Source organism: Haliotis rubra, unplaced genomic scaffold, assembly GCF_003918875.1.
Source record: "Haliotis rubra isolate DU_JTF1 unplaced genomic scaffold, ASM391887v1 Scf2, whole genome shotgun sequence".
Taxonomy (NCBI): domain Eukaryota; kingdom Metazoa; phylum Mollusca; class Gastropoda; order Lepetellida; family Haliotidae; genus Haliotis; species Haliotis rubra.
In genome coordinates this window covers 4,941,692-4,965,925 of record NW_025766002.1, presented here as the reverse complement: position 1 = coordinate 4,965,925, position 24,234 = coordinate 4,941,692, and the positions used below count along the sequence as shown (strand labels likewise).

Below are 24,234 nucleotides of genomic sequence, written 5' to 3'. Positions count from 1 at the left end.
GTCAAACGCGAACAGATTTATATTTTCTTCATAAACGTACCATAATTATCATACCATAAAAAGTTATCAATTCGTACACATCAAAGCTTAGCATGTTAAATCAAAACAGATATTCTTTGATTTTCTGTTATAGTTATAGATTGTTGCGCAAACCGGAAAAAGTTCTTGAGTTACGTCCCTTGGTCGGTCCTACCCACAACTCGAGAATCATTTGACAATGTCTTCAAAGGCAGAAAAAGAACGCACGAAGCTTTTACAGGATAAATTCCAAGCCATTTTATCAAGTCTTCTTAAAGATGACGATAACAAATACTGCGTTGATTGTGACGCGAAGGGTAAGATAAATATATAATCGGCGATTCCACACGCGGAAATTGACATGTTGTGTCTCTATTTTGACGTCGTGGCCAGGAGAAAGCCTGTCACTTGTTCTAAAACCGACAAGACACGAGAAATAGCAGATAACATATGGTGAATGTCATATATTTCTTTTAATGAATACGACTTTGGGTTTTATGTTTTACTGTTTTCATTGTAATGAATGAAACCTCTGTTTATCCTGAAATTAACACCTGTTATAATTATGAATCATACAACACCCCCTTTTCATAGGTTTACCTTGTGCTGGTTATTAATAGTACACATTTAAGCGTAATTTCCATCTGATAAATCTGTAACCTTAAGAAAAGTATGAGAAAGTTATTCCATTTCATTGTATGAAAGCCATATAATTTTCATCCTTGACCTCCACCTGCTACATAGTCGATGGAGACTAGGAGTTAAAATTACTGTCAAATTATTGATCAAGATAATTATCGATCAAGATAATTATTGATCAAGATATTCAAGATAACAGGTAAATTTAATCTTCATTGGTATCCAAGATAAGACTAGTGTTTATTTTTTTCATATTCTCATAATGGAGTGTTTGAAATTATCAATGACAGTGGAGGGATTCTTGTCATAACATTAACATTCAATTTTAAAGATTTGGTTTTATTTTATTCATGTTCCATCTAATAGTATCTGACAATTATGCTCTGGATGCTGTTGTTTTTGAAACTGAATCATGTTAAATTAGAAGCACACATTTTAATGTCCTTTAATTTGTAGGTTGAGCCAACAGTTCTCAATAATATTTGCGTCTGGACTCTGTGCAGGCCACAACATTTCAGTAATGTCATTTTGTCGTTTGTAATCCTGAACGACACGGGCCTGATGTATAGGGGCGTTGTCATATTGGAAGATGTACCGGGTTTGCCAGAAAAATGTCTAGCTATAACTGGCCAAAGCATATCATCGAGGATTTCTGTGTATTTCTGAATATTTATGTTGCCATTAACAACACAAATGGTACAACCCCACACCATCAAACTGACGCGTGACTGTCGTCCCGGACAAAGACATTGCAGGAGGTATTCTTCACCGGGCTGTCTCCAAACAAAAACACGATTGTTTTCCCCAATGATAATTTTACACTCGTCAGAGAAGATTACTCAAATCCAGTGATTATTCACTGTACGATATCGTTGCGCCCTTGCCCAGGCCTAACGATTTCTGACATTATAGTCACGAATTCGGATTTTCTTTCTAACATAGTATTAGTAACAACACGTCTATGAAATTTATTTTCATATAATCGTCTCCTTACAGTCCTTACAGTGATACACATGTAACCCTATTGTTGTTCAAATTCTCAGTTATTTCACCCAAAGGTGAAATCCTATTGTCTCTGACCAACCTCAAAAGTTGTTGATTGTCCCGAGGAGTCAGTTTTCATATGACCTGTTCTGGGCGCATTCTTAACTGATCCACATCGATTAAGCTGCTGTAACACCGAATATACGCTGCTTCAAGGCATTCCAAAGAATCTTGCAATGTTAAAACATTTTTTGCCACTTTGAAACTTTTTTATAATTAATTTCTAAAGTGGATCCGACAAATCAGCCGATTTCCCCATTGTTGCCGGGAATAGCCAGAATATGTAGCAGACGACAAATAGATTAAAAATAGAGTCACATGACAGACACGTGACATCATGGTCGATCATGTTAGAAAATATTACGATGATACTTGGTGTCATTTTTGACTCGCAATTTGAGTAGCAGTAATTTAAAAATGGACATCGCTATATACGATATCAACGCCATTACAATTGTATGTAATAATGTGGCCACGCGATGTACATAGTAATTTGTCTTTGGATTGGTATTGTAGGGCCGAGGTGGGCATCATGGAATCTGGGCATCTTCCTGTGTATCCGCTGTGCTGGTATACACAGAAACCTTGGGGTCCACATATCAAGGGTGAAGTCGGTCAACCTGGACACATGGACCCCAGAACAAGTGGCCGTAAGTATATCGCAAACTACTGACAGTACTGTACTATCTTTGTGGTTCAGGGTTGGCTCTGGCTTGACTGATGATGAATACCCCACTCAATAATTTTACCAAGCCCAATTTACACTTCATTGTATTTACATCATGGTATCTTGTAGGATTGTAGCAGTAGATTGAATAATCCTTGTGTTTTTTAAGTTGTTTGCTCTGGGATTATAAGATTTCGATATAGAAAATAAAAATGCCACTAGTGTTGTCAACAGTGACACAGTAAGAACAGTCTGTGTGTGTGTGTACTGAAGTGTACTATAATAAATGTAGTAGTCTTGACCATTTTATCTCTCCTCACGTGGTTGTGGTGCCATGTATTACAGACTTACACAGAAGTGGATATGCCACCTCAGGTCATCCATACTGAGCAGTGTGGTTCAACAAAATAGTATTAACCCAAATAAAATGGTGGTCTTTTATCATGTGCATCCAGAACATGTCGGTTGTTTTTGTTTCAGATGATGCAGGAGGTTGGCAACAGCCGTGCAAGGGCTGCATACGAGGCTAACATCCCTGATAGCTTCCGCCGACCACAGACAGATTCGTATCCTAAACAGTCACACCAAATGATCTTGACATAAACAAAGACATTAGGAGAATTGTTTATGTTTGTTGGGGGCGATGGGTAGCCTAGTGGATATAGTGTTGGCTCATCACACCTAAGACCCGGGTTTGATTCCCCTCATTGAACAATGTGTGAGGCCCATTTCTGATGTCCCCCACTATGATATTGCTGGAATATTGTTAAAATCAGCGTAAAACCGTACTCACTCACTCACTTATGTTAGTTGGATATTGAATTAAATGGAGACATAAAATTTTGTTAATGTTCTGAAACAGACCATTGCTGTTTCCGGTTTTAGATTATTTCTGGCATGTTTGAGATTATGAATTGCATATATATATTCAAACACTATAACACTAAAGTTCAGTGACCATCTCAACATATTCTTTTGCTTACTTTTTTAGTCTATGTTTTACAATGTTGAATTGAACAATAAATATGGTATTAAATTTCCAAGCCATGTGCATAATCCAAAACACTCCAGATGATACCGTTTAGTTGCTGATTTGGGGCAAAGAATATAAGTTTTCATTCTCTTATAAATATGATTATCCCTATCAGGACATGTGCGTGATATATTCAACATTGGATAGTACATTCTTCTATATAACATCATTACCATACAATACAGATAGTCAAATGTCATGCAAATAAGAATGAAAGATGTTTGTTTGAGAATCAAAATCAGTGTTATTTTGAGGAATACATACTTGACTTCTGTTTTTGACAAAAAGCAATTTAACATCAGTAATATACCTATGTGCAGACACATGATTTATTTCATTATGAGAAACTAAAGAATGTTTGTAAACACAATAAGACACTTGGAAAGAACATGGATAAGGGTGAGAAGATAACATCCATTACAATAGGATGTAAACATTATAAAATGCATAAAACATGTTAATTGGCATAGAATCCATGTGTATCGCTTTAGCCTATAAATAGTAGGGATGAACAATCCTGATCTGACAGCTGATTAAAATCAACAGTCAGAATGACACAGTGACACTGATGCATTGGCTGTTCCAAAGGACATGGTAAATGCAGCTAGACATGTTGAAGGAAGCTATGGTTGTGTTGAACCACCAGAATTTCAAAATCGAAATTGCAAGAAAATATTAATAGGGATTAACGGTGGGCTGACTTCACAAGAAATATTAATACAGCTGTTAATGACACTACTGAGGGGAATATTTCCACATAGCTGCAACCAGTGGCAACAGATGGCGCTAGTCTAGATTAATTTATGCAGCTTTCGTTCTGCTATTCTCTCCGCTATTTGCAGCATCTGTTTTATAATGTAATTCTTGTTACTTTTTTTAATGCATCATTCATCGTGTTCATGCTTTATACCAGAGACATACATGAATGGGATGACCAGACCATGCTGTAGTTTTTGCGGTGACTCATTCATTTTTACATGACAATACATTTTCAAGTTAGCAATATTTTCTTGTCTGTCACCAGAAGGAATTTTGAAGTTACTAGGATTTCGTAATTGAGTTTCGTTTAGTTTATACAGGAATTTTAAAGAAATTTTCCAAATGGTGTCATCAGGATATATATTATTTTATAACATGTTTCCTTGACGAACAGCAGAGCACTTGAGGCTTTCATAAGAGCCAAATATGAACATAAGAAATATCTTGCACGGGAGTGGGGTTCCACCTAAACCAACTATACCAAAAGAGGTAAGTTGATCTGTCTCCATGGCAACAGCCTTGATCACTTTTTTCTGGTTTCAAAATCTGTCAAATGATAATCATTATTACCATGATGACCCACATGGCATGAGGTGTCATTGATTTTATGACTGAGTATAGATATTAATAAATTTGCATGTATACCTTATCAACAAATAAATATTTGGCAATGCATTGAGGACCGCCTCCGTGGTGTAGTGGTTAGAGCGTCCGCCCGGAGAGCAGAAGGTCGCGGGTTCGATCCCCGACCGCGTCATACCAAAAGACGTTAAAATATGGTACTTGTTGGTCCCTGTCTGGCGCTCGGCATTAATGGGTACAACAAGGCTCGGAGTCAGTATAATGTGTCTGAGTGGGGTATTCATGCTTCACTGCGGCATGGTATCTCAGTGGGCTAGCACTATAAAACCAGCTTAAGTCTGGGCTAGTACAAGCAGCCGCACCTACACATACACACGCATGCACGTCGTCATATGAGCGAAATATTCTCAAGCACGACGTTAAACCCAATTTCACCTCACCTCACCTCACCGCAATGCATTGACATCTTGACACATGATCACTACCCTAACTAACATTTTTTGTTAATTCATATTTTAGCAAAATATTTGTGAAAGTGCACAGCAAGGTGTTTTCTTTCAACAATTCATGCTATCATGATATGATCTATGTTAATAGGTAGAGCTGTGTATCGGTGCCTAAGTGGCGAGACGATATATCCTGATACCAGTTTAATGAGGCGAGGCGATATATCATGAAAGTATTGGCAAGGATCCCGCGAGACAATTATCATCATGATACAATGATTGCGATTCTAAAAAAAGGACATATATGATAGATAAAATGACTGAATCTTTATTTGTTATACAGCAGAACAGGTGTTACATTCACACACACTTAAAAGGCTGTTCATGTAATAAAGTTTCAGCATTTAATGCTTAAGAAACTACAATCAAACATATTCAGTATACCTTGATCTAGGTTTCCCTTGGAAAGTGGTTTCTGCACCAATGCTTTCACAGACAATTCAATGTAATTTATACAAATTTCATCTTCTCTTTCTTAACAAAGCGGGTCGGTGGGGTAGCTAAGCCTAGTGGTTAAAGCGTTGGCTTGTCACGCCGAAGACCTTGGTTCGAATCCCCACAAGGGTACAATGTGTGAAGCCCATTTCTGGTGTTCCCTGCCGTGATGTTGCTGGAATATTGCTAAAAGTGGTGTAAAACCAAACTCAGTCAGTCAGTCTTAACAAAGCTAAGACATCGTCCATAGTTGTTAGTAAATGGTGTTATTTGCCAAACAACTAAAACATGTTTCAATTACTTAAAGACAAGTCTTTTACAGTTCACAGAGATTGAAAAATGTTCACATTCTTTCACTGATACACCAACTCCTTTTTTCATGCAACAAAGATGACAGACACAAACAAATTCCTATAAGGCTCTTCAGTTTGTTATTAAAATTTGGAAGTATTTCAAAGAGACTCCCTTCCTAATCCTAATGCAATGCTCCATACTTTGAGTAGTATTTAAGTAGTATCGGGATATATCGTCTCTTGTGGCGATACATCGATGTATCATGGACCCTTGAGATATAAATATCCTGATATATTGCCTAAATGTGTTTTGTATTGATGCGCTCGTATCGCGTAGTTGACGATGCAGACATCGATACTATCGATGAATCGTTACACCACTATTAATAGCACATTTTAATTATACTTTCATAAACTTTTCATGTGACATTTTTGTTTATTATGATTTTGATGATGACCGAAATTAAAGAACTTTTGGATGTAGTGAGATACGATCCGTCATTGTCCAAGATATTGAACAGATCTGAAAGCCTGGTTATTGTAAGAGTTTCTCCTCATTGTTTGAAAACTCTAATGGTAATCAACGCCAGATGCTCTTCACCTTGGTAAACTGTTTCAAGAAGCTGACATCCATGTCCCATCATGTCTTCACTGTATAAGTACCAGCCTACGTGAAATCAAAATATACAATGGTCTCACAGGAAATTGACACTTAAGACTCTAGAGACCGTTTCCGTGCAAGGGCAAAGTCCTTTGATAATGTTGGAATTTGTGAATTAACAGTTCAAGATCAAATCTTCAAATGTTTTGCATCTTTTCTCTATGAAATCTTCATAAACAAATTTCCTTTGTAAATTGTGTCTGAAGCCAAAGAGTGAGGTAAGGTGACATGGGATATGGCAGCGGTTGGTGATGGGATATGTGTTCTGTTCTTGTTTATGGTTTAATAAGATAGTACCCATTGTGGTCTACCAGGGTTACCCCATACCAGTTACAACCTTCCTGTAGTTGCCACACATTACTTCAAGCAGTTATGGTAGTCTGTTTACTACAAAACATTTATTGTAACAGGCCCGACTGTGAATTAATCTCATGACAGAAGAACCAATAAGAAATATTGCTCTTGCTTGTCGTTATTGTGTATGAATGAAGTTCAAAATAAATATTCTTTTTACAGATACATAATCATGATAATCATAGTTACACTTGTTACTGTGCTAACGCATAAATATCAGAGCTACATCTATTCACTTTAGAGGATAAAGAAACATGAAAGCCTTCTCATGTTTCATGAATGTACAACCCTTGCAGATCCGGGTTAGAATTGATCTGCAGTAACCCATGCTTGTCGTAAGAGGCGACCAACGGGATCGGGTGGTCAGGCTCTCTGACTGGTTGACACATGTCATCGGTTCCCAATTGCGCAGATCGATGCTCATGCTGAACACTGGATTGTCTGGTCCAGACTCAATTTTTTACAGACTGCCGCCATGAGCTGGAATATTGCTGAGTGCGACGTAAACCTAAACTCACTCACTCATTCATGAATGTACCAGTACCACAGCTTGTTATTAAATAATGCAATACATTGTACAATCTATGTACTGTTTGGTCTCATTGGTCCTGATCCACAAGAGGGGAGATGGGGTAGCCTAGTTATAAGTGGTTAAAGCGTCTGGTTGTCACACCGAAGACCAGGGTTTGATTCACCACATGGGTACAATGTGTGAAGCCCATTTCTGAAGTCCCCCACTGTGATATTGCTGGAATATTGCTAAAAGTGGCGTAAAAACAACCATACTCACTCACTCACTCACTCACTGATCCACAAGATAAACACTTGAGTGTGAGTGTACTACAGTTGTGTATATTTCAAGGTCATTATGAACATTTTGGTGAGGGAATGTCAGCAGCAGGATTGTTGATGCATGTAATTATCTTATGTAAACTTCCATGTCCTACTGTTAGATAGACTCCCGGACCCATTCCACAAAAGCTGACTTAGCGCTAAGACGATCGAAACTCTCAAACTTTAATATGGGCTTATGATCGTTTTAGTGCCAAGATTGCTGTGTGGATTGGAGCCATGGAGATTTGTATTTTTGATTATGGTTCCAGCATGTTTTCAATCCCTCTACAATGATTTTTTACTTGTGGGAATTTGTTATGATTTGGTTATATATTATTTGTTAGCCCTTTGTTTAATTTGTGGTAATTAGAATAAACACATTCTTTATCAAGGTTGTTTTGGAGTATTAATGTTTCTGTCATTCAAAATGCAAGTATAGAAGGAAGTGTTTTTTTAAGAAATAGTTCTGAATTTAATTATCAGACGAATTGATAGGAACTGTTGAATTGAACAAGTTGAATTTACATAATATAGTAATATTTTAATGTTTAGATCACATCCTTTCAAAATGTTACTGGGTGGAATAATATCTCACTAAGACTATTTCAGACTGCTGTATTTCCTCTGGCACCAAGGTGTACAAAGTTGGTGTCCAGAGTTGCTTGCCAGGATTTGTTGATAATCATGGTTGCTAAATCCAATAGTATTCAGGGTTCGAAATACCCCATATATTAGTGTGCCATGGCACGGTAAATATTGAAATGGCACGGCTAAAAAATGTTCTCGGTGCCCTTTTGACACGCCTTATTTTTCAGAGACATCACTCACATTTAGTCATTTAATCCCCCAAACAATTATTTTTTTCCAAATTGAATAATACCATACATTCTAAAAGCATGTGGGCATACTCAATTTCTGAAAGGCACACCTAAAATATTTGTCTGGTGCCCTAAGGCACACTTAGAAAAAAAAGTATTTCTATCCCTGGTATTACTACAAGTGTATTTAGTTAGATCATATACATATGTATTTCTATGACATTGTTGCTAAACTGTTTATAAAATTCTTTGAATTTAGCAATAGGTTTTGTATTGTATTTGTAGTGTTTTCGTATACATGTGTAATCCTTGTTGTCTCGGACATGTTCCATGTTACGAGGTGTATCTATGTTCACTGTCAAATGTTCTGATTTCAGTGGCTAGAAGATGATAGAGAAAAGAAACGTTCTAAGTCCAAACCAGCTTCTACCATCCAACTCAGCTCAGTAAGTAGTGCATTAGTGGGATGTTCTTATTTCCCAGACCGCTTCCGTGGTGTAGTGGTTGGAGCGTCCGCCCGGAGAGCGGAAGGTCGCGGGTTCAATCCCTGACCGCGTCATACCAAAAGACGTTAAAATATGGTACTTGTTGGTCCCTGCCTGGCGCTCGGCATTAATGGGTACAACAAGGACTGGTCGGCTCGGAGTCAGTATAATGTGTCTGAGTGGGGTATTTCTGCTTTACTGCGGCATGGTATCTCAGTGGGCTAGCACTATAAAACCAGCTTCAGTCTGGGCTAGTACAAGCAGGCGCACATACACATAAACACGCATGCACGTCGTCATATGAGCGAAATATTCTCAAGCACGACGTAAAACCCAATTTCACCTCACCTCTTATTTCCCAAGTCAAACATTCATACATATCCCTGTTCAGGGTTAAATCTCGGAACATGAACCACAAATAATGGCTGAAACGCTGCCCGTGTTGGCTTGTAGGACTTATTTGTGGATCTAAGGTTATACTGGAATCTCTGTGCTAGTTACAAGCTTGTTTGCAGGTCGATCGTTTCATGTGTCTCAGGTGTGGTTGGAAACTTGTCTTATGGGGCTTCTCATTGATGTGAATACTTAATAGTCAAGTAATACAATTGAAATGCTGGTCCTGTATTTAAAACAAACTATGCGTCAGAGTGTCGGGTCTGTGACGCCATGAGTAAATGAAAACAAACTCACACTGTAGATCATCATGTCTTGTCTTTAGGTCCCCAAATCATCAGCCAGCAGCTCCAGCTCCAGCCGAGAGAAGAAGTCGTCCCCGGAACAGGCCAAATCTCCGACCAAGTCCCCACCCCCAGTCCAGCAGCCACAGCCAAGCACAGCTGCTGCAGACCTCATTGGTCTAGGTGAGGAGATGTCTTATATTTACCTGTACTGTAAATTTAGATCACGGAGATACCTGGAGATATAGTGTCGTTGTACACAGCATGATCATCACTTTAACCTTGTTGAGGAGATATCTTTCATGTGCCTGTCTGTCAAGATCAGGGTTAAAATTGGTCTTTAGCAACCTATGGTTGAAGTAAGAGGTGACTAACGGGATCAGGTGGTTAGGCTCTCTGACTTGGTTGACACATGTCATCGTAATTCCATTTGCATAGATTGATCTTCATGATGTTGATAACTGGATTGTCTGGTCCAGACTCGATTATTTATAGATTACCGCCATATAGCTGGCATATTGCTGAGTGCTGCGTTAAACAAGTAAACAAAATAAAAACTTACCTGGTACATTCATCTGTGCTGTTAAGTTAGGTATTAGAGATACCTGGTTGAATAAAAAACACAAAGTGTCATTGTCTTACACAGTGTGATGATCACTTTAGCCCTGTTGAGGCGATATCTTACATTTACCTGTCCTGTAGATTTAGGTCATTGATATACCTATATGAACATGATTGAAATAGTTAAATAGAGGTAAATAAAAACAATTGTTTTCGTCATATTTTTGTTTACCATTTGTTTGTGATAATGGATTTCAGTTATATTGAATAATAAATTTTGTATGAAACCCTTGGTGAGTTTTTCAGCTTGTATAAAGATATTTGAACAAAAGTTGCATTTAAGCAGTTCTGAGCATTGTATCAAACTTGGTGACATTTGTAAATGATATTGAATGAACAGTAATCATGGTAATTATTTACCTTTGCCGTTTATCATGAAATTTAATGCAATTTATGAAAGCTACATTGGACATTTGACCTATTACATGTTTAAGTTCAGGTAGAGTCTGTGTCCTCCAGGCAGTGGTCATGGTGGTGGTAGTCGTTAATTTCAGCTACACGTGATTGTAGACAAAAAGGATTAAAATATTACTGATTGATTTTCATGCTTCAATGTTTGAAGAAATTAAAATCACGTTACTTGAGAACAGTTTGAGACTCATTAATTTCTGCCTATTTCCATGCATAGTTCATGTTCAGGTTTGTGTGCTAACTCCCATGATGTAACATTCTGTACCTGCTTTGTTGTAACAGAGACATATTATATGTCCCAAAGTAAGTACTGATTTCATCTTCTTGCTTATGTTCTTTTCATCAACCTCATTGTTTTTTGTTTGGAAGTATGCTCGAGACTTGACCTTAGGTATGTGACATACTGGCATAGAAGTTAATGGCTAACATAGAAATTAATATGGGGCATTATTACCTGGCCTCATTCCACTTGATTCTCAGGGGCTGTGGGGTAGCCTAATGGTTAAAGCGTTGTCTCGTCACGCCGAAGACCTGGGTTCGAATCCCCACATGGGCACAATGTGTAAAGCCCATTTCTGGTGTGCCCCGCCGTGATGTTGCTGGAATATTGCTAAACGCGGGCGTAAAACCAAACTCAGTCACTCAGTCAGCCACTTGATTCTTCTTGAATGACAAGCCTTATTACTCTGCCTGGTGTTAAGTTACTATAGAGTTTTACTTCATTGTCTGTCATGTACTAGAAGCGCACCCAGAGTTGCATTATGCCTGATTACTTCCAGTAAAGAGGAAATGATGTTAGGTTCACAGACCTATGGCTAAGTCTTGAGCACTTGTTCATTCAGTTTTGTTCACTGGAATCTGTTCTCTTTCTGACTGCTGTCTCCTGTTATCTGATTATTTGGTGATGGTAGGGGCCCAGTACAAGTCAGGAGGACCCTGTTCGTCCTGTATTGACTTAGGGCATTATGTCCTAAGTCAGAGATTGTACTAGGTTACTGGGTGAGGTTCTTCTTGACCATTGATTGTTTATTTGATAAAGGGTGCAGAGACCAAGATGCCTGATGCAGGGAAACTGATATAGACTATATAGTTGCCTCCCTTAACCCTGCCAGGCTGTGCTGATCAATGGTTCGACTCCACTGTTTGCTCTGTTGATGGTCTGCAAGACACTCTATCATGCTTTGTGTCCTCATGGCATTCACCAAAGTAGCAGACATTTAAGATGATTTATTCCTAGATTTGCTCCCAGGTTAAGCTGAAAGCTGTGTAAGATATAAACATACAAACCTAATTTATTCACTCAGACAGTCACAGAGTGGAAGGAGGTCGGTTTGATTGAATGTTACATTTATGCATTAAATCATCTCTGATTCTGATTCTGAATGTCTTGATATTGCTATACACTGTTGATATTAGCATGTACTTGTGTAATTCTTTCCAGCACCTAAAGTAGTAGTATACAGTATATAATCTTGATATATTATATGTGCAATAGTGTATAAGAATTGATCAAGTATCAGTTGTTATGTCTTTGGATCCTGTGACCCAAAATTTCATAAACCTTGCATGAAAAGCAAGATCTACTTTTCTTTCACAAAAGTTTCTGAAAATATAAAGGGATGGAGTACAATTCTGTGAGTTTTCATTATAAATGTTTTGTTTTGTTTTTTTTTAATTTCTTTAAACTTTAAGATTTTTTTAAAAGTTTTATTTCCATGATCAACTTGAAATGGCAACAATACACCAACTCTCAGTGTTACTTTGATAAGCTGTGTAATCACCATGACAAACTTAGGGGTAATTGAGGTACCTGAGACCACGCATTCCTAGGGTTGCTGTTTAGGTTATGAAAAAATTAACTTTAAACCCAGTGATAAAATTGAATTAGTTACACAGTTGCTTCATGTAGCTGTACTCTGTACGTTGTAGTTGTCAAGTCATTGTTGTATAGTAAGGGATAATGGCATAATCAAGAAGGACAGGTGAGATTAGTTGACTCACTGCAGACAAGGGTCCCACTAAATGATTGCATGGAACTGGCTCAGAGTGACAATCACTGGATTGTCTGGTCCGGGCTTATTTATAGACCTGTGTCATATCACAGGAATACTAGTGGGTGTGACATGAAACCATCCTCCATAATCTCCAGGGTATACTAGTGGAGATTTATCTGAACGTATACCCAGGAGATTATCGAGGATACATTAAACAAGCTGACAAAGAAGATTGAAGCAGTGGCCTTAGGCAGATCATCTATCTGTATGTTGTCTATGAGTCATATATTCCTGGATTATTGTTATTTGCTGTAATTATGATCTCAGTGTCAGGCCAGTGTTCATGGTTTTCATCAAGTGATAATAGTTTATGACCTGCAACACTTTTGGTTTTCCTTCCATATTAAGGTTCTAAATCACGAATCATGTCATGTTCAGTGAGGAAGTTAGGACGTGTTTTCCATACAGTGTCTCCTTGTTGCAGATGCCTCGTCTCCAACATCACAACAACCTAATGGTGGAGGTGACTTACTGGCCGACATATTTGGTAACACCCCTAACCCAACCCAACCAGCTCAACCTGTGTCAGGGGGTGCAGGGGCTGCCCTGGGGGTGGGGGCCAACCAAACTCAAGGGGGACAACAGGTCAGTGGTGACAGGCAGGAGTGAATATTTGCTTAAGGATTATAATTTTTAATGATACAAATATTAATGACAGAAATACATATTTTATGTATGATGAAACTTATGCCAAGTGTGTGTGTCTTTGCGGCTGTGTTAATAATATCGTGTTCATGCTGATCACCAAATAGTTTTTCAGTCACCAGTGTTCATTCTGGTTCTAGTTGTGACAAACTGCCTGTTTTGCATGTCAGATACTGCCATTAGTATGTCTTCTTCAGAGCTTTGCTGAAAACTTTGTCACGTGCATGATGATAGTATGTTTATGATCACTCTAGAATGGCACTTTGGAGGCCAACCTGTTCGAAGATGCAGGGACTGACAAGGGAGGATCTGAGAAATCTACTAAGGAATCCATCCTGGCTCTGTATGGTAGTGGTGGCAGTGGCGGCGGACAACAGCAGCAGCCGCAGATGTTTGGTGTGCCAGGTGAGGAGATGTTGCTCTCTGTAAACTACACTTAATAAAACAGACAAGAGTTTTGGAAAATATAATGAAATGAAAGATTTTGAAAATGTTTTTTGTCGGTTCTTTTCATACAAGCCTTAGCAAATCTGAAGTGTTCTGATAGGTGAAGATAAAACATTCAGATCCCTGGCTAAGGGTCTGTGTGTGTGTGCATATACTACTTAAAAGATTCTAAAGACCACCTTATTCTTTCATGTTTCTCAAGTTAATGTGTTATGTCTTGTGATAGAACTGGCATATGACAGATTAACTATAGAACTATAAAACTAGCCAGTGTTGTTTGACTTCTTCAAGTTGTATGGATGATTTTAACTGAAGGCACTCTCCTACCCAGAGTTCCATGCAGCAAGCCAGCATAGTACCTCTGCCACAGGCCAGAAAAATGTGACGATTTGTCACATCTTGCATCGTCCATTCAATATCATGTACATATTTCTTAACTCTTTTATTTTTGACGAGTCTGCACGTCTAATTAAACATCTTTGATAGAATGGTTTAGTTTCACTGAGAAAATATCCTAAAACATGTAACACTATTTCGATTTCGCGTGGCGATCATCCTTTTTTTACATAGGTTGTATGCGGCTCCGTGCTGTCATCGAAGACTTACGGAGAGCAAACGATGCAGCCAGTTTGATATCTAAATATGTACCGTATATGACCGTCCTATAAGCGAATTTTGAGGACCAAAAAAAGCGGTCTGTAGAAAGGGGTCGTCTTATCCATGAGTTACACTTTTCGTCAAACTTTTTCCAGGGTAAAAAAACAACATCGTATCACTTCAGCGTGAACAAACAACAGAAGACGACTTTGTCAGTAGAGGCGTCAAATTTGCAATTAAACATCACTAGACAAGATTAATTACCATTTAAGCTTATAAGTTGGTTTTGCTGGACATTGTTTTATTTGCAGGGATTAAGATTAAGCGTCGTATTTGTCTCGCATTACACAAAGCCGAAATAGCAATCAGCTGTGCACACGTTTCCCGCCGAATAAGTTCAAACATGCACAATAATATAGCGGGACGAATTCTGGCGCAGTCATCAGTAAAATATAATACAGAATACCGTTATTTAACCCAAAGAAATATATCCTAGCATTGTGTAATTTTAGTTACAGTTTTTGCTCTATAAATTAATTAAGATTACCGTGCGTATTTGTCTCAATTACACAAAACCGGAAATAGCAATCAGCTGTGCACGTTTCCCCTTGAACATGTTCAAACATGCACAATAATATAGCGGGATGAATTCTATTGATTGAATACTATTATTTAACCAAAGGGGCACCAAAAGAAATATATCCTAGCATTGTGTAATAGTTTTTATGTAAAAATATATAATTAACACTAAGGTTATATCGGACCATCATGAACGTGGTAAGCACGCGACATGGAACGAGGCGGATAAACAGTTTGTGATTGTTGAATGGGGTAAAATAAGCAAGCCAGTTTGTTGCTACAATAAATATGATATTTAGAGAAGCAAAATATATTATGCATTTTCTGTCAACTACACTTCGTTTCGATCCGTGAGTAGACACAATATATATGACTGTGTATTCTTTGAATAATGTGGACCAAAGTTATAATTATTGGTAACTGCCAGTTGTCTGTCGGATGAGTTTGTCGCGTGTTTATTGTTAGTGGACTATTTTTCTTATTGTCATATATATATATATGAACTTGATGCAAGCAGTGATTGTCCGATATAAAAGGAACACAAACACATGTTGCCACAATACACCGGTAATCTTTATTATGTAATATTCTCACCAACACTTACGTTGTATATCCACTTTCCAAATGGCGTCTCTGTTGTTGATGCAAGCAGTGATCGTTAAAAAGGTAAACAAACACCGGTAATCTTTATTATGTAATATTCTCGTAATGGTGTCTCTGTCGTTGATGGAACATACTTACGGGTACTCTGGTCTCTGTTGGCGCGACCCATGCTAAGTCATGCCATGCGGAGGTTGACTTTTAAGAGATTGTCATGTGACACCTTATTAATGAATTCTAGTTTCATACATTTTCCCTCTCTTGTCATACATACACTGTCCAATATTACTTGTAACAGCTCACTGTATCTTCTGTACACATATGTGTAATGTATGTGTATTTGTGTGTTTTGAGTACTGATCGTTAACCATGTTGATGCTGTATGTGAAGTTGTGCTTTCTTTGGGCTTACATTGCTAACAATACTAACCAACATACACTTGATCCCAGAGTTGATGCTCCGAAATGCTACCTCTAGAATATGATTATTGGTAACCGTCAATCACTATCACGTTATACCGAGGACCCGGTTCCATTAGATATTCATAACACTAGGCTGAACTCTCACGTGCTATCATTGTCGTAGCCTATCTCAGCCGGGGGCGATGAGACAGCCTAGTGGTTGAAGCGTTCGCTAGTTACACAAAAAACCTTGGTTCGATTCCCCACATGGGTACAATGTGTGAAGCTCATTTCTAGTGTCCCCTGCTGTGATATTGCTGGAATATTGCTACAAGTGGTGTAAAACCAAACTCACTCAACAGCTGGAGGAGGACTGTGTGGAACAGGGCCCAGAAGTCGACCTTATTGTAAGGAATGGAACCACCATTTTTGTGTTCCTTGCAATTTGGTCAAATTATGGTGTTGTCAAAGGGTGCAGTCCCTGATCTAAATTTGTCCCTGTGGGTATTTTGGGTTGGAATTGTTCCATGGAGGTTTTGTCCAAACAGACAACACAATGGAAGGGGTACGTTAAGGTGTAAAAGGGATGGAACTTACTCCAAAACACAACTCTGTTTTTGGCTATAAGTCTGTATTATTACCAGACAGATCACTTGATTGTCCTGTCCCGATTAAATCTTTTTCTTCAGTCTACTGTCATACAGATTAAATATCACTGAGTGCAGCATGTAACAGCAGGCACATTCACCTAGATTTGATGTGCTGTGAATTAGTGTTTGAGTGGTTGACTGTATAAGGGCTACAGCGCTGTACATTTAGTGATCGAAGGTTGCCATTAGTCCAGAGGTAGGTGTGTAGGACCACCTGGTGTCAAGGATGTAACATTGTTTGCTTTGAGCTTAGTTTGGATTATCTAGCGTCTTCTTTTGTGAATTCACTGTATGAGCTGTGCTGTTATTGTTAGCAACATCTGCACCAAGCAGTGGAGATTTGCTACAGTTTACACCGAGTCAAGCTGGCCTTCTGCCGACACCCTCACAACTCTCCGTACAATCAGCACCGCACCTGTCGACCAATCAGATGTCAAGTAGTCAGATTTCCACCAATCAGCAGATGTTTCATCAACCAATGACCCAGCCTCAAATGTGTTTAATGCCACAAGGGCTATTTTACTACGATGCAGGTAGAATTACAAATTGGGAAAAGGGTTTGGTGCATTTTGGATTCTCTTGCATGCTGACTTACCTCCCTTGGGATTCACTTGGAATCTATCTTATCTTGCTTATCCTATTCTTCTGATCTTAGCTTGAACTCTGTTAAACAGAACTTGAGATTGCTATGTGTCCCTGCTTAAAGACACCTTGAAATAATACAAACGTTTCATGTGTGAATAAAATATCCCCCTGGCACTGAATGTCCTGCCAGTTATGTTAGCAGAGGAGTCATTTTACCAACAGGTACTTAGAACAGAGCTACAGATAACTTTTTGGGTCATTGAGTTGTGTACTCGCTTGTGTTCATCTCAACTGGGTATCCTAAGTTTCCTTTGAGTAACCAAATAAATTGTACTCACCTCACTCAAACTAAATTGGGTATTTTGCCATTTCCCATTCATTTTTTAAAAATATAATAAAGTTTAAATATTAGTGTTTGTTATTTATATTTGATCTGTAATATCAGAAATGATAAGAAAGACTGCAAGTTATCAAGTTCATGTCTTGAAATAGAACCTCTCAATATACCTAAGTTATTTTATCTCTCCACCAGTACGCAAGCTAAGATTTGACATTTTTGTGTGTACGCATGTAAGATCACAGTTATTGAGTATTTACAAAAATTCAAGCGTACTTGTACCCAATAGCCGTAATAGGAATTGAGTTTTCACATAAAGATTTGCGTAATTTACACAGATATGCAGCTTATTGGTACCACTGCTTAGAACCTGCCTGAAGCTCTGATTTCTTTTTTTTCTTCTTGGTAACTACGTTTTTTGCTGTTAATTTCCCATTTTGTTTTGTTTTGTGTGGAGAAATTCCCTCCATCCCCTGCTTGTGGCTTTTTCTATATGTGAGACTGTTACCTGAACTCCAGTCTTTGTGTTTATACATGGTTGTTCTGAGGTGGGCTCTTTGCTAGCCTGCTGCTCTTGATGCATGTCACATGTTAAAAATCTTTGACAAATTCCATTCAAATTGTGAGGCCTCTTTGCCTTAGGACATGTATGTGTTGGATTCATTTTTCAGTTAGAAATATCTACAGAATGTTATTATCAAGAACGTTTATTTGTTTTGTATGATGTGTTGAGGACTATGATATGTTTTGCCATCCGTGTATAGGGCATTTAAAGCAAGAAACATACTTCTCTCCTTTATGCATGTTAAAATGCAAATTGTTAGTAGTTTTCAATTAGTTATAGTATTACTGACAGTTTCATTTATAATTAACTATTGACTGGTCCTTCTCATGCCCCACTGTTCCAAACCCACAACACACAGGCCCACACAGTGCCACACTGGTCCAAACCCACAACACACAGACCCACACAGTGCCACACTGTTCCAAACTGACAACACACAGACCCACACAGTGCCACACTGTTCCAAACTGACAACATACAGACCCACACAGTGCCACACAGGGCCTCGTTGTTCCAAACCATACACAGACCCACACAGTGCCATACTGTTCCAAACCAACAACAAACAGATACACACAGGCCCACACTGTTCCAAACCCACAACACACAGACCCACACAGTGCCACACTGTTCCAAACCCACAACACACAGACCCACACAGTGCCACACTGTTCCAAACCCACAACACACAGACCCACACAGTGCCACACTGTTCCAAACCCACAACAAACAGATACACCAGTGCCACACTGTTCCAAACACACAACACACAGACCCACACAGTGCCACACTGTTCCAAACCCTACACAGACCCACACAGTGCCACACAGGCCCACACTGTTCCAAACCCACAACACAGACCCACACAGTGCCACATTGTTCCAAACCAACAACAAACAGATACACCAGTGCCACACTGTTCCAAACACACACAAACCCGTGAGATCCGGGTAGAATAGGTCTTCAGCAACCCATGTGCTTGCCATAAAAGGCGACTATCTTGTTCCAAGAGGCAATTAACGGGGATCGGTGGTCAGTTTCAAACACTTGGTTGACACACATGTCATCGGTTCCCCACAACAAACAGATCTATGCTCATGCTGTTGATCACTGGATTGTCTGGTCCAGTGCCACATTGTTTAAACAGACAACACACAGACCCATATAGCCACAATATTGCTGAGTGCGCGTAAAACTAAACTCACTCAATCACTCACTCCCAAACACACAACACGCAGACCCACACAGTGCCACACTGTTCCAAACCCTACACAGACCCACACAGTGCCACACAGGCCCACACTGTTCCAAACCCACAACACAGACCCACACAGTGCCACATTGTTCCAAACCAACAACAAACAGATACACCAGTGCCACACTGTTCCAAACACACAACACACAGACCCACACAGTGCCACACTGTTCCAAACACACAACACGCAGACCCACACAGTGCCACACTGTTCCAAACACACAACACGCAGACCCACACAGTGCCACACTGTTCCAAAATGACAAGAAACAGATACACACAGTGCCACACTGTTCCAAACACACAACACGCAGACCCACACAGTGCCACACTGTTCCAAACACACAACACGCAGACCCACACAGTGCCACACTGTTCCAAACACACAACACACAACACACAGACCCACACAGTGCCACACTGTTCCAAACACACACACACAACACACAGACCCACACAGTGCCACACTGTTCCAAACACACATGTACATACCCACACCAATTTCCAACCTTACTCCTGTACCCGCTTCCAGCCAAAACTACACCCTCTGTAGTCCCATAGTCATCTCACCTGAAAGATGGTGTAATCTTCCAGGTCCAAATAGAAGATATTTTTTCTGTGCACAGTCATGCTCTTTCTCATGTTCATTCAGTTTGGATTTTGCTTGTTTCTTAATGATACATTTATTTATATATTTAGGCAAAATAGTTTAGAATTAAATCTTTTTGGGGGGTTATTTTCCCCTGTTCAATAAGTTTTGATTTTGTAGAGAATGTTAGTATCCTTAACAGTATGTCACTTGAACCTATTTTCCATGCTATATAAAGTTGAAGGTATTGATGCTTATTTTGCTCATGCAAAACGTTTATCCTTTTGTCCATGTTTAATAGAGAGATCAAATACATGCTGACAGGAAAACAAATTGTTCTGTGATATGAAACCAGACATTGTACCTTGCATTGGCCTGGTGAAAAATAAGTAACACAATGATGCTGTACTGTTTAAAAAATGTTAAGGACCTTCAGATTCTTCTCTAATACTGTATTTAATCTATCATGGCATAAGAGATTAACACAGTAATATGAAAGACTAGGAATGTCATGAGACTGTTTTGAGTTGTATATATGACCAACTGAAGGAGACAGGGGATATTAAATTCAGTGGTTGCAAGTTGCTCCTGGGAGTTGTGTCCCTTAAATGTGACACGGTGGTTTTTAAAATGCAGTGAACTTAGGCTCAGTATTACTTGTTACACTGCTATACTGAGTCGCCCATGATGAACTAGTCTTCAGCAAACTAGGATTCAATTGGCAGATTTGACTTGCTGACTTGGCTGAGACATATTTTTGCATCTGATTCACTGTCATTGTATCCCAATCACTATTTTACAGACTCATTCTATACATCTGAAATATTGCTGAGTGTGGTGTGAAAGAAAAATTCAACAAAATTAGGAACTCTCATGAAGACACTCAGTTTTCAATGTCAGGTCATCATTGTGAAATCTGATCTCAGTCAATAACTGAAAGTCTGTTCAAACTGATATATGATTCTGTAATGCTGGATTACTCAAGGACAGTAGATTTATCGAAGTTGATTGTTCATTCCAGGAGGCATGTACATGCCCCAGCAGAACATGGGCATGTATGGAGGTGCCATGCCAGGGCAGCAGGGCATGCAGTATCAACAAGGCATGATGGGAATGCAACAGGTGAGGTCTGGCAGTGATATGAAGGGCAATATGTGTTTTACATATAGAGAATCTCATCCGGGTGTCTTTTGATATCAAATATATCACCACAAGTTGATAAAGTTACAAATATCCAAGGCTTGCCAAGGATATATATATTTTTATCATTGAGTGTTGATATATTTGATATCAAAAGACACCCGGGTGAGATTCTATTTATCATCTCAAATCACTCTTCATTAGTTTTCAGTGATAAATGTACATCACTGAACACGGTACTGCCATTAGACTTGAAGTGCAGCGATGTCATAGCTTTGTGATGTCATCAAGTTCATGATGTCAATGCATTGTCAGGGCATTGTACAAAATCTACTCCTAGGAGATATCGTTTGATCTCACACAAGCAATATCGCCCGTGGAACACTGTTTTGGATGATAAATTCTCATGTTAGACCACATCTATTGTTAAGTGGATTTAGCATCTGTCTAGAAAGTGGATGGTCACTGATCCCGTCCTTTGCACCCAAAGGTGTTAAAAGGGGGTACTTTTTGTTACCTTGCCTGGCGATTAGCTTTAGGGGATAAGCAAGGTCTGTATAATGTGTTTGAGTCAGGTGTCCATGTGTAACTGTCGTATGGTATATCAACCTGCTCAGTGGACTAACGTGATAGGAGGGTCAAGTCCAGACACCCACGTATGTAGACAGGCAAACACTGTATGTGAGTTTCATTTATTATTTCACAATGGACTATTTTGCTGTGTACTTGAAATTATGATTTATACTTTTAGTGCATTTTTTTAAATTAACACAAAACCAATTCTGTTTCTGGTTCTAAAGGTTAGATACTGAAATTACCAATGGAAAAATGTCAAATGTCAAATTGATAGAAAATGTCAAATGAATAGACATTTATATTGTATGGATTGATTGGAGGTTCACTTCCTGAAGTGAAATAGTCGTTGAGCAAATATTCAAGAAATATGTAAGTTTTTGTATGTCATATTTTCAGTCAAATGATTGAAGACAAGCTTGTCTTAGAATAGACATTGTATCTATTAGAACATTGTTACCCTCACAACAGAATAAATATAACCCATTTCCATTTCCAGCCAAACATGTATGGGATGGGCCAGATGTAATGCCAGGGGAATGATGGGGGTCAGCAAAGCTGGGGTAATATGATGATGGGAGGACAGCAGCAGATGTTCCCCAGCAGCAGCAGCAACAGCAATAGCAACAGCAGATGCAGCAGACCAGTATTTCTATTCTCCATCCCCTGCTGACATGAAGCTCTGTATGCATGTTGTCAGACACAACGCTTTTGGTTTTCTTGACAAAATACTGTAAACGCGTGGTGCAATTTTGGCCCGGATTGACAGTTTAGACTACATCATGCAATTATTCAGGGGTAATGCCGGAACTGCCAGCTGTCTCTTTGTCAGCCACTAATAGCAGTGAAATCAAACAGAGTGGCTTAACCTGTCAGGCGGTGTTTATGATCACAGGGAAATCCCTATCTGGCGATATACTAGTACACAGTAATCCATTTACTCCGGAAGAGATGAAAAACACATCAGTCTTATGTTCGAAATTCTGGCGATCTGGCGAATTAACTTCTACTGTATATAAGCAGCAAACAAGCAATGAGATGATTGAGTGTTAAGTGACTATTAAACTTCATGATGTACTGGTAAATAAAATCTTAATGAATAAATAAAATACCATTATTTCTTTCCGAGTCGTTTCATGGTAATCTGTTTTGTATCAAACCATCTGTCATGTGACCAATTTCCATCCCCAACACACATTGCTGTTTTACAATTCAGCGATGGGATTTCGCTCATTATTTAATTATGTTTTGGGAAATCCATTACAGCGACAGTTAAGTATGATTCTTTATGCTACTATCAGTCGTCATTTTAAGATTCCCGTAGATTTCTGTCTTCAAACTCGATGTGTTATGGTAACAACTCAGGGCGAGCGTTGACAGGTTTATTCTTATTATAAATTTTCGCTAAAAATGTTTTGCGCGAAAAGCGCGAAAATAAAACCTGCGCGAAATATAATACGTTCACAGTACACCAATTGCTTGTCATTAGACACAGCCTTTGGAGATTCCATTACAAAATGGTTGCCACATGCTTGTCAATAGACACTATCGTTTTGGATCCCATGGCACGTCTATCTATGATATATGTACCAGTGTATGAAATAAGCCAAAAACCCAGCCAGACATCAGGGCTCGTTACTTCCAAATTGTTACCAGCCCAAAATGGATTTAATCAAACCAGACACCAAGAATTCACTCAGATGTATGGAACATCTAAAATTTGTACCAGACCATTGGGTTGGCTAGCTGTAAATGTAGACCGTCCGTCAGAAATCTAGCCCGTCTCGGGCGGTCGGACGGGCCTTATTTCATACACTGATATGTTCTCAATATGATTGTCTTAATATGACACCATCCATCAATATCCACCAGCATGTGACACCATCCATCAATATCCACCAGCATGACACCCTATTCACTGTGAATCCATGAAGATCTAAGCTAGAATTGGTCTTCAGCAACCCGTGTTTGTTGTAAGAGGTGACTCACAGGATTGGATGGTCATGCTCGCTGACTTGGTTGACACGTCATTGTATCCCAATTGCCTAGGTCAATGCTCATGCTGTTGATCACTCGATTATTTACAGACCGCTGTATTATAGCTGGAATATTGCTAAGTGCTGCATTAAAGAACAAACTAAACAAACAAATCCTGTTCACAGTTTACTCTAGGTCTGTTTTCTACTGTTTATTTCTGATTAATGGGGCGGTGGGGTAGCCTAGTGGTTAAAGCGTTGGCTCGTCACGCCGAAGAAGACCCAGGTTCGATTCCCCACATGGGCACAATGTGTTAAGCCCATTTCTGGTGTCCCCCGCCGTGATATTGCTGGAATATTGCTAAAAGCGGCGTAAAACTAAACTCAGTCAGTCAGTCTGATTA

The 24,234-nt window shown here is 39.0% G+C and overlaps 1 protein-coding gene across 1 annotated transcript; it reads left to right on the top strand.

The window, feature by feature from the left end:
• The first annotated feature begins 170 nt into the window (after positions 1-170).
• LOC124275396 (stromal membrane-associated protein 1-like) lies at positions 171-22,497 on the top strand. The gene is given in 14 exon segments (XM_046710944.1): positions 171-335; positions 2,218-2,351; positions 2,849-2,934; positions 4,555-4,618; positions 4,620-4,649; positions 6,844-6,855; positions 9,021-9,089; positions 9,847-9,988; positions 11,120-11,140; positions 13,316-13,476; positions 13,791-13,941; positions 17,125-17,343; positions 21,163-21,263; positions 22,354-22,497. Coding segments are annotated over 14 exon segments (1,338 nt in total). The 5' UTR covers positions 171-217; the 3' UTR covers positions 22,384-22,497.
• Positions 22,498-24,234: the final 1,737 nt, after the last annotated feature.